Source organism: Malus sylvestris, chromosome 9 (assembly GCF_916048215.2).
Source record: "Malus sylvestris chromosome 9, drMalSylv7.2, whole genome shotgun sequence".
Classification (NCBI taxonomy): domain Eukaryota; kingdom Viridiplantae; phylum Streptophyta; class Magnoliopsida; order Rosales; family Rosaceae; genus Malus; species Malus sylvestris.
In genome coordinates this window covers 33,897,285-33,908,694 of record NC_062268.1, presented here as the reverse complement: position 1 = coordinate 33,908,694, position 11,410 = coordinate 33,897,285, and the positions used below count along the sequence as shown (strand labels likewise).

The window sequence follows — 11,410 nt, the reverse complement described above, 5'->3', positions numbered from 1 at the left end:
TTGAAGCTGGAGCTTTGTAAATGAAGATTTTGAAGATAGAGCTTTTGTAAATGAAGCTTTTGAAGCTAGAGCTCTGTAAATAAAGCTTTTGAAGCTAGAGTTTTTGTAAATGAAGCTTTTGAAGCTAGAGTTTTTGTAAATGAAACTTTTGAAGTTGGAGCTCTGTAAATGAAGCTTTTGAAGCTAGAGCTTTTGTAAATGAAGCTTTTGAAGCTAGAGCTCTGTAAATGAAGCTTTTAAAGCTAAAGCTCTGTAAATGAAGCTTTTGAAGCTGATTGACATAAGTGATGCTCATGGATGTTGACATGAGTGATGCTCATGGATGTTGACATGAGTGATGCTCATGGATGTTGACATGAGTGGTGCTCATGAATGTTTATGTATGATTGATATGAGTAATGTTCATGAATGTTTATGTATGATTTGAAGTACTGGACGTACTTTTGATCACCTGGTTGGTGATAATAACGGCGGGGTGCCGAATAATTTTTTGTAGTACTGGACGTACTTTTGGTCACCTGGTTGGTGATAATAGCGGTAGGGAGCCGAATAATTTTTTGTAGTATTGGACGTACTTTTGGTCACCTGGTTGGTGCTATTTTGGGCTCATGAGCCTTTACCCTCCACACAACATTCCAACCCATTTCTTTTGGGCTTTGCCGTTTTTTTTAACCCTCTGATGGGGTTTATACAGATGTCTCCGAAAGATAAGAAAAATAAATTACATGTTTTCAGCATGTTGATGGGCATCTTCTGGTCCAACAGAAAGTGGAGACGGGAAACCTTGGTGGGCATCTTCTTATCTTTAATCATGTTATCCCGTGGGATAGTGGAGTAGTAGAATAGTGGAGCATCTTCTTTTCGGAGAATAGTGGAGCATCTTCTTTTCGGCTTTTCCTTTTCTGCTTTCTGCTTTTCTTTCTGATTTTCTTTCTGTTTCTTGACCCTCTCTTTTTGTCTCTAAGGTGTCATGCATGTGCACCCTTGAATCTGCAGGTTGGCCACGATAGTGATGCTGTGATGGCATCGTGCCTTCTAGTAGCATCTTCGGATTGGGTTATCTTCATGCGTCGGCTTCAGCTTCTAGCTTAGAAGCTGACTCAAAACCTGGCTTTCGTTTATGCTCACATATTGGTTTGCCCAAAAGAGCTTCTGGTAGCATCTTTGAACTGTCATAGCAAACAGTTTGCTGCAATATCCTGACAGGATCAACATTCACAGCTTCAAAAAGACGTTCCAAAACATGCAATCTGAGACGGTCTTTCTGAAATTCGATCAAATCCGGAGGGTTGTCGAAGATGACGCTGTACTTGGAATTATTCTCGACCATCTTCCCTATGACCCCAGTCCATTATCCATCTCTGTAATCCACATCTACCACATCTCCCTCCTCGAAATTTCGGTCAGCGAGTTGTGGCGGCGTGGGCTTCAGGTGCTCCGAATCGACGTACTCCTTTGCTCATCTGCAGATTTGACATATGCTGCTTAGGGGAATAAAAATGAGGCAGCATGGTGAGATTGGATAGAGACCTAGCTTCTAAACAATACGTGGGATTAAGCTGCCGATGAGCTTCGAGTAGTAAGTTGAGCATTTTGGCATGGGATTAGAAGGGTTTCTTCTGGGTTTTAGATTGAAACCTGCATAAAACTCCAAATGCGTTGAAAGATATCGAAATCACAATACTGGGTTTTGATGGGTTTTTTCCGTTTTAGAGAGAGGCTAACTCTCCGAGTGAACTCGCTGAGTGGTTTCGAACTCAGAATATCACAGTCCTTTAAACCAGAGCAGCAGAAAGGAGTGAATTGTTGAGGGTACGAAAGTTGAGAGAAATCCTCGGAGTGGGACCGAGAGAGTTCCATGATCTGTTTATCTATGAACTCCGTCGTCTTCATCGTGCTAGGAATTTTCTCTGAGATTTTCTGGTACTTTCCGTCATGTTTTCTGAGAATCCAAACAGTTGATTGTGTAATGCTTAGTGGCCCGACGGAGATGCCTACGGAGAAATGACCAGAGTTTGAAGCGGAGCCGCAGAGGCTGATTCCTCCACTGTTCTTGATATGTTTGCTTTTGCTGCTGCTGGAGCTTTTTGAGGGCTAGGATTTTGGCGCTGGTTTGAACTCCGAGAAATGACTGCGGCGAAATGGAGACCTCCATTACGGCTACGTCGCCGGAAATTTTCGATTTCTTCATGTATTTCCCTATATCTCAGGCCTTTCTGGCCTCTCTGCGTTTTCTTCGAAGTTGGAATGTGGAGAGAGAGAGGTGATGACAATTGACGGAGGCGACATCTATCCGAGATAAAGGAGAGCGAGAGAGAGAAAAAAAGAGAGAAAGAAAGATCTGGATCTTTTCTGTTTCTGAGTTTTTTGTGATTTTGCAGATTCACGGTGGAGGTGAAAAATGAAAGAGAACCAACACAACTTTTCGTATCGATTCCCACAGACGACGCCAAATGTTGATGCACAAAACTGGAGGTCTTGGGACAACGTAAATCCGATCGTGAATATGCAAGTAATATAAATAACACAAGATGTATCGTGGTTCACCCTAAGGTTTGGGCTACATCCACACTGATTATTGTATTTTTCTGAGAGGTGAGGGGAGTGAGGGAGAGAGCTTCTGAGAGTGAGAGAACTCTTCCCATGGCCTAAGAAAATGGTCTCCCCTAATTGTGAGGGTGATGAGTCCTTTTATAGAATAAGGGCTCCTCACTTATTACATATTTGCCAATTCCTTTATTACATAATTACATTTAAGTCCTCCGAGTATCTGTACGAGATCTAAATACGAAGGTTCTAAGTATGGTACAAACACCAATAAAAAAATTAATAAAATACAAAGGAGCGTCATGCGCTTTAATGGGGTGGAATTGCTCTTAGACTACTAAAGATTTGTCAAGACTGCCGGAGGCCCAACCCATCAATGAGCTATCAAAAGGCCCAACCCATCTGTCAAGACTTTCGACGACAAGCACCTCCCATCTCTGCAACTTTCTCACTTTCACATTCACATTCACATGTCCCCCCACTTCAAATTCAACCTCCAAAATTCGCACTCCCCGCCACCACCTCCATATTCATCTCGCCGTCGACCACCATCATAACTCTCTCTCCTACATCTTCCACATCCACTCAACACCGGTCCCACATCCACAGTTCCACCTCGAAATCGGACCTCCCTGAAGCGTAAATCGACTCCACCTCCAGCCTAATTCAAGGTAAGATTCATGTTTGGTTCTTGGTTTTTGAAATTAGGGTTTTCTATTTGGGATTACGTTTGTTATATATTGGAGTTAGGCAGACACTAGAGATTTTTGGCTGCTAGAAGTCATATCATCTTTGTATTAGAAGAGGAAGAAAAAGAAGATGTAAATTGTTATTTGTGCAAAAATATGTGCAATTTGGGGTGTTTGGTCGTAATAATCTGAACAAACTTTTAATCTTCTACTTTTGGAGGTTTCAATGGCAATTCAAGAGGTGGAGTTTGCACATTTCTCATTTGTTTTGGCATTGGATATTTGATTTTCATGCATTTTGCATTGATATCCCTATCTGTATCACGTTTACTGTTGCATTAACAATTAGGGTTTCCAATTTGTGATTTATATTTTATATTGGGTTTTTAAAAATTTGCAGAACTGGGTTTTTGACATTTGCTTGAGGTTAGCTTCAAATTTCAATTGTGGGAATGAAACGTGTGACACCGTGAACTGAATTGTGGAGTGATTGTGTGAAATAATGAATGTGTTGAAACTTGAATCCGGTAGCTTGTTATGGATTCTGAAATGTGCCCTTTATATATTATTTGCTGATTGATGAATGTGTTGATCAATATTGTGGCTGATTATAATTTACATGCTGAACTGAAATGTGTTATGTGTTGATTAATATTTCAGCCAATATTATTAGCTGGTAGTGTTATTAGAGGTCAGTCAAATTCTCAGGAAGCACAGAGGAAGAGAAGCAATGAATGTGGTAGCAAGGAGAGCGTGGAATGTGTTGAAACGGTCCAGTCAGGGCGTGGAGTCAGTGACTCAGTTGGGGTACCATCGTCATGAGCAATTGAGAGGGATTCGGGTGAAGGTGATGAACGGGAACCTGGAGTGGGCCCTGACGGTTATGCAAAGGAAGATGACATCGAGTGGGATTGAGAGGATGATAAAGCGGGAGCAAACCCACCACCTCAAAAACTCTGAGAAACGAATCTTGGCTCGCAAGAATCTCGAGCAGAAGCTCCGGTCTCAAGACCTTGCTCGCAAGCTCAAGGCCGTCCTCCTCAAGAAAGTCAGGTACCCAGTTTCAGAACCACAAACTTCCTTTGTTTGCTCTCATTGAAATTTATTGATCAGTGATTGGGTTGCTGGATTATGATTTATGCATAAATTTTATGACAAAACCCATATGCTATCATAGCTTTATTTGCCCATTATCAATGTGAATTATTGATTAGTAATTGGGTGAAGTGAGTTGCAATGGCTGGAATAGAGATTAGGGCGTTTATTGTAGGTTTACACTACACGATTAAGAATAATGGAAGGTTTTACTGTATTTAAGCCTTTTCCCAGCATGTAGTTTTTTTTGCAGTTCAAGTGTTTGAGGTTATGCCTTGGAAAGACAACTTTTGCTTGAGTGCTTAGTTTCTTCTTGTAGTTTGTCGACTACCATTCCAAAGCGAAAAACAACTTTGAAATTTTACTCAACCATTTGATTGTTTTGTTTGCTTCACCAATGGTGGATAAACTGAAAGGGAAGAGAAAAATTTATTAAATTCTCCGACTTTCTGTTTGGTTATTACTAGATTTCTAGATTCCAGAATGTAGACAAGGATCTACGGCCCAAACCAAACAAGGGCCATCTCTTCACAAGGTTATAATGATGTCGATGGAGGTTTTTTTGTTCTTATATTTACACTTGTTGCTTACCTAGTTTGTCTTTCAAACTTCCTTCTTATGTGACTATTAACTCGTATGATGTCTTTCTTGTTTTGGATTCTTGAGTATTTTCTTTATGTCCTCTTCTCATGTTCTGAATTTATTTTTTGCAGAGGCCTGTGAGAACATCGTTCGAGCTGATTTTGGATGGTCTTCTTTTTGTTCTGGAATTTCATCTTACTGCTTGACAGCTTCCACCACCACTCTAGTTTTACAGACAAGAATAATTTACTCGGATTTTTTTTTTTAAGACAGTCATGTTACATTTGAGAAATGTTATTCCAAATGCATCAGTTTTTCATCGCTCTTCATCACATCAGCTACAAGTCGCTTGCGAGAATGCTCAATTTGTTAAAATTGTACATTTACTTTTGTGACTGATGTGTTAAGACTGCTAAATGGAAAATAAGAACAGAAACAATGTAAAGAAAAATTCAACGTTTCACGCTTCTGCTTCTTGTCGTCCGCCCCTAGTGTATTCCGAGGTCCACCACATCCGCAACACCCTGTAAGCTGTCGTAAACATCGACGATATGATAATTCCATCACTTTCGATACTTATGGGCTACCAAATCCAAGAAACTGGTCTACTAGTTTTGCAATAGAGCTCTGTGAATGCCTCTGCATATACGCATATAACATCTTCAGTACCTGATGGTCGTATAAAACATTGGCCTCTACGGTATTTAACAGCAATATAAATAGGAACAAAGAAAATCCTCAAAATTTTGTTTGTGAATTATATATCAGTAAACATGCCAATTATCGCTTTGAATCAACAGGGCCACTTATGATGCCTACCAGTTTCAGCATCGATGGCTTCTTGAATGCCGCCGGGGGGGTTGTCAGGCCACGGTTTCTGCATTTGCTGTAACAACAGCAGCTCTATCGACAACCTTGACCTGGTAATTAAGAAGAGGAAGAATTAGTTTCTGAATCGAGTATCATTATAAAACTTAAGAATGCTACGAAAACAATTACGGATAGAATAAAGAGTCCGTAACATAGAAGATGGCCAAGGACACTTGCCTTAAGCTGCCTACTGGGAAGATCCTGATAGAGCTCATTCCACCTTGACCAGCCCGTATGTTTCAGAATAGCCTCGACAAGAGGTCTCCGCTCAACGCATCCCCAACAGCCTGGTTAATCAATTCACTAACATCCAAGAGCCTCAAAGCAGCCTTATGCTGTTCTGAACCTGAAAGAAACGATCATATACTTCATTTAGATCGGTAATGGAAAGTCAAGTCAGCACTCGTGCATAAAATAAATACTGCCTGGTTTTTTTATCCCAACAAAATAAAACGCCTTGCGTGACCTTTAGCTACATGAGAAAGCTCAGCAGTCCTAGCCTCCAGCCTGGATAAGTAATGTTCCGAGAACAAGATGGTGCCATGGCCATTTGCCTCAAAGTAAATCCCGATTATCATACTCTGCAGCTTTCTCATGCAGGTATTTCACTCCTGTAGGAGTAAAAGTGACATCTAGACCTAATTGTTTGGGATAATCTGACTGTGGATGCTCCATTCGCATAAGCTGTTTGTGCGATCCAAGGCGACATTGATAACCGTTATTCCATTGACATCTACTTCCTTATTATAAATGCTTAGTTGCTCCTTGATGAATAAAGGTCGTACCCAGTGCACAAGGCTCCCGGCTACATTCACATAAGCTGTTTGTGCGATCCAAGGTGACATTGATAACGGTTATTCCATTGACATCTACTTCCTTATTATAAATGTTTAGTTGCTCCTTGATGAATATAGCAAAGAAAGATAAAATCTTGTCCCCATCAACAAGTTCAATCTTGTTGCTACTTCTAGATGGTACAATAAAATATACAAGCCGATCAGCGCCATCATCTAAACTAGCTCACCTGAAAAGCTAGAACCATACAAATACTTAATCCCCTCCTCTTATCATTTAAAGAAACATTTTACATCAACAGTAGAACAGTAATATTTTACCACAGAGAAAATTTACTGCCCAGTGGCATCCTTTGTTACCTTTTAGGGAAAACGATGTAATATAAATCAAACAAGATAATAATAATAAATCAATCACCAAAATTCATAGATTATCTCCCATCTACGTCATCAATGCAGTTTATGTATTTTACAGTATCTCTGTGATGCAGACATGTCAAATAAGCTACTTAAAGTAAATGATTCGTCTTATAATCGAAGGACGGCTGACCTTATCCCAACATCCTGTGAACCAAAACTACAAGGAGCAGCCTTCTCTTTCTGCTCATAACCTGCACTAACTCCTTCATTCAGTACACCTCCTTCTTTTCCACAGTTCCGAATCTCAATAGCCAAACCATTCAACATCGTTTACAAGATTTTGAGTTTTCCTCCACCAACACCATTTGCCCCATCCACAACCAACTTGTCATCCATGCTGCAGGCATGATTTCCACTAGGAATCAAATCTATCAAGCACCTAACCAACCACACAAAGCGCATATTCAAACAAAATATGATGGCATGAAATTCACTGGGAATCAAATCTACCAAGCAGGCAAGCACCTAACCAACCACACAAATAGAAGCCACTCAAACAAAATATGATTTTTTTTTTTCCTTTTTAGAACATATGAACTCATAAAACAAACCTCCATCTCTAACTAACCTAAACGAACTTGATAGCTGTTTGAAGTAATCACTGTCTGATACTTGCAAACCCTTATTTCTAGCACGAACCATCCAATGCAGCTGCGGTGTAGTTATAATTCCCAAGTCATGGGCAATCGCTCCTATAATTGAACTGATTCCCTGCAATAGAACAAATGCTAACCAAATAGAAGTGAAAAAATATTTTAGAAACTGCATGCTACACAATGATTATAGAGAAGATACCTGTTTAGCAGCTTCGACCAGAGATATTGGGAGTGACTTGAAATTTTGTAACCGTTGAAAGTTTTAATCTTGGGAGTGACTTTAAATTTTGTGGCTATTTTTGAAAGATGTTTATACGTATTTCAGAGTAATATTCATGCTGCAGACCAATAATTTTGAAAAATAAGCTTCATGTGTGTCTTGCAGGTCAGAGAGTTTTGATGGTGGACTTCAACTGCCTCAATCTGCTGTGGCATCTTACTGTGCAGAGCAACCTTCTGGTAAGTGGGAACTCCAAATACCAGAGAACACTGTTCTTAGAAAAACTCATCGTTCACCAATAGGCTTCGTCACCACTGGTTTTGTTAGAGGGAGGTTACTTCACAACCTCCTGCCACTTTACAACGACCATCTTTTCTTTCTATTTTGCTATGTAGTGATAATTTGCCGTGTGCTAAGTTGCATTTTATTTATATGCAGCAAGAAGCCAGTACCAGAACCATTTTGCGAGGCAGTTGAATTTGCTCGTCTCACAGAGGAACAATGGGAATCGATGCCAGCTAAGCGAAGACAAAGGAAATACATCATATATGTTCTTGTCAGGAATTTGAGATCTTCAGCTTGTAGACTTGCTCTTGCCCCATTGTTCTGAAGCATCAGGAAGAAGATGTCAAATTCTGATGTAGTTGGCTTGCATGGCACCACGAAACAACGAAATTTACATTTTTACTAAATCAAATAGTTCTAGGAGCCTTTTGTTTTTCGTGTCTCAGCAACATCTTCAAACACTTAACTGGTTTTTGTTTTCAAAGTAGTGGTAGTTGGCGATATTCGTATGATTGTTGCCACTAATCTATGTAGCAATGAATCTGTTCCCCAGTTCTCTGGAAAAATGACCTACCTGCACAACGATGCCTGTTACTATGAACAACCAAAACCTAATCAACAAATTTCCACGAAGTTCTACCATTACAGCTATTTCCCCCAAAGGCAAATGCGTGCATGTAACTACACGGGTAAGATTATATTCAGACAATGATATTACACAACGGATGAAAAAGAAAGCGGCGTTCATCTATAACGAATTTTAATATATCTGTACAGGCAGAATGTAATACAAGTATGGGATTAAAAACGTACGTTCCAATTCTCAGAGTCAATGACAAGCATGTGCATTGAAGTGCAATAAATGTTTTGATACCATAAACAGAAAAATCTATGCCTGCATACTTGCGTATCGATACAATACAGGTTGCCTCAACCTGAAAATACTGAAAGCTCGAAAGATCCCCTTATACAAGTTCAAGTACTGAATAATGTGTCAAAATTCTAGGGGCCTGCTCTACGCAGTCAATTCACTTGCGGAAACCTTTTCAAGCAAGTTCTCAAGCTCGGGGCTTATTTCAATATGATCTTCCTTCAATCTCTGACGCATCTCAGGATCTGATTTTCCTGCAGCTATGTAAGTCTTAAGCAGCACATAATACTCATTGCAACTGAGACAACCTAGACGCTTCAGAATCTGGCAAAATTTCTCAGCACCATCAACATGTTTCTCTTCCTCAAAATACTTGAGAAATGCAATTCTGGTATCTGGGAATGGATGCCATTCCTCATTCTTGCTTTCCGAAACAGCAGCTTCCAGATGGCTAACAGCCAAATCCACCTTACGGGTGTTCAAGGCGTGAACCATAAGCATTTCCCGAGCCTTCATGAAAGACCCTTTAGTCTTCTTACTGGCATTTGTAAAGACCAATTCTGCTTCGTCATGCATGCCCTGACTGAGGTACCCGCGTATAGCAACATTTGCCAACCTTATATCAAAACTAATGCAAATGGACTCCCATTCCTCAAACAAATCTTTCAACCCCTCAATATCGTTTAGCTTACAAAGGGCCTGAAGCATTACAAGATAGCTTATATTATTTGTTGCGGGGAAAGATTTCTTGAGCGTTTTCCATACCCTTTTCACCTCGCCTAGATTAGAAGTGCAGGCATAGAGGCTAATCAAAAAATGGTACGGCGCTCGTTGCTTCAGGGGTTTCATCATTTCTTCCGACTTTTTAAGGGCTTGCTCTGCCTTGTCAAAAAGTTCCGCCTTTATATAGATGGCAGCCAGGTTACTATACGTTGACCAACTGCATTTTTCTTCGTCTTGTGTTTCCATTTCCTCCAGGACTCTTTTTACTCCTTCAAAATCACTCAAGGCCGCGTAGCTCTGCATCCATATATTATAAGTAAACGTGTCCAGAGGGAGGTTTCTCTTCTTCATTTCTTGCACTAAAGGACCCACTTTCTCTGGATTCTGCTTTCTCATATGCAGAGACATGAGATTGTTAAAGACCAAAGTAGAGGAAGCAAAGTTCAACTCATCCATCGTCTCAAAATGTGCCAACGCCTTTTCTTCCATCAGTTCCTTGCAATAACAGTTCAAAAGTGCACCGTAAGTGAATCGGTCCTTTGAAGATTCTGGTAGGCCGCTGAAGTAATCCTCAGCGGCTCCTATCCCTTTGACTTTGGACATAAGATCCACGCGTATGGCATAGTCAGCTTTCGAGTAATTCATTTTCCTAAACTCCATCCATTCCATTATCTGCACTAACAAACCGAATCAAAAATCGAACATGCTACTACATACAGACTACCTTGAAATCTATGAACAAATAAGCAATGCAACAAAAACTTTGATCAAATTGCACTCGAAACATCTAAGGATCTGTTTGATAACCATTTCGTTTTTATTTTCTCCATATGTCTAAAACAAAAATAAAAACGAAATGGTTATCAAACGGTTAATAAATTTCATTATATAGATTCACATTGTCTGCAATTGAAATTTTCGAGATAAAAAGTAGCAAACAAGAAAGCGGAAGGGTAGAAGTGGAAATGGGCGTAACCTCGAGGGCATGCTGGTACTTGCGGTATTTGCGGAGCTCCTTGATGCATTTCTCGAGCTCAAACTTCCTGACCATTTTGCCCTCCATAACGTACTGGTTTAACGTCTTGGCCACGCTTTCTCCCGTCGCTCCCAAAGCCGATAACCTCCGATACAGCCTATTGGGATTTCCAGGCTGACCCGTTTTCGCGGCCGTCGCAGCCTCAACTGCCGTACAAAGCTTCCTCACCAGCCACGTTCCGGTGGATATCGAACGGTTCAGATTCATTTTCGTCGGAGTCGATTTTTATGTCTCTCAAAGCCAAAAGGGGTTTTGTTAGGGTTTAACGTTGATATGCTTTCCCATTCGAATGGGAATCGCGGATTCCGAACAGTGGGTTTTAAATCACCGTCTATTACTAATTAAACTGGGCTGAATAATGGGTTGAGGCCAGGAACCGGCCCAATTGATAATTTATTTATTTTTTTTGTGTCGAACTTGACATTTGTTTGTCCAAACGATCGGTTTTTATCATGTAGTCGTTATGTTACCATTATTTAGTTAACAAAGATTATTATGTCGTCGGTATTTGATTTCAATCAATTAAGCAACCAAAATGTCAAAAACGGATCATTTTTTAGCCACTGCCCCTTTTTTGTGGGACAATTTGAAATAAATTGAATTATACTGAAGTTCATGTAGTTTACTCATATTTTCACTTTTGTTCTTGTATATTCTTTTCTTGAATATTCACTTTTGTATT

The 11,410-nt window shown here is 40.1% G+C and overlaps 2 protein-coding genes, 1 long non-coding RNA gene and 1 pseudogene across 4 annotated transcripts; 2 read left to right on the top strand and 2 right to left on the bottom strand.

Annotated features, from left to right (window-relative positions):
* Window positions 1-2,989: 2,989 nt before the first annotated feature.
* LOC126634571 (uncharacterized) lies at window positions 2,990-5,389 on the top strand. Of its 2 annotated transcripts, none has more exons than XM_050305094.1 (3): window positions 2,990-3,218; window positions 3,945-4,289; window positions 5,045-5,389. In XM_050305094.1, exons 2-3 carry the CDS (start codon window positions 3,967-3,969, stop codon window positions 5,052-5,054), a joined length of 333 nt encoding a protein of 110 aa, XP_050161051.1. In that variant the 5' UTR covers window positions 2,990-3,218; window positions 3,945-3,966; the 3' UTR covers window positions 5,055-5,389. The 2 variants fall into 2 exon arrangements, with proteins under 2 accessions (XP_050161051.1, XP_050161050.1); XM_050305093.1 differs by having other exon boundaries at window positions 2,991-3,218; window positions 3,897-4,289.
* On the bottom strand, window positions 5,279-7,930 carry LOC126633998 (phosphoacetylglucosamine mutase-like; annotated as a pseudogene).
* Window positions 7,931-7,945: 15 nt separating this feature from the next.
* LOC126634572 (uncharacterized) lies at window positions 7,946-8,582 on the top strand. The gene is made up of 2 exons (XR_007627388.1): window positions 7,946-8,052; window positions 8,252-8,582. It is a non-coding gene; the product is annotated as an uncharacterized LOC126634572 (long non-coding RNA).
* Window positions 8,583-8,824: 242 nt separating this feature from the next.
* On the bottom strand, window positions 8,825-11,023 carry LOC126634568 (pentatricopeptide repeat-containing protein At1g02370, mitochondrial-like). The gene is made up of 2 exons (XM_050305087.1): window positions 10,669-11,023; window positions 8,825-10,364 (listed from the first exon to the last, which is right to left on the bottom strand). The coding sequence occupies exons 1-2, from the start codon at window positions 10,933-10,935 to the stop codon at window positions 9,114-9,116; spliced, it is 1,518 nt and encodes a 505-aa protein (XP_050161044.1). The 5' UTR covers window positions 10,936-11,023; the 3' UTR covers window positions 8,825-9,113.
* Between the last annotated feature and the right edge of the window lie 387 nt (window positions 11,024-11,410).

Bases quoted from the DNA above. Each gene is read 5' to 3' on its own strand.
- LOC126634571 (XM_050305094.1), top strand. From the start codon at position 3,967: ATGAATGTGGTAGCAAGGAGAGCGTGGAATGTGTTGAAACGGTCCAGT.
- LOC126634568 (XM_050305087.1), bottom strand. From the start codon at position 10,935: ATGAATCTGAACCGTTCGATATCCACCGGAACGTGGCTGGTGAGGAAG. The intron at 10,365-10,668 runs GTTACGCCCATT...TTGTTAGTGCAG, and splicing joins AGTACCAGCATGCCCTCGAG to ATAATGGAATGGATGGAGTT.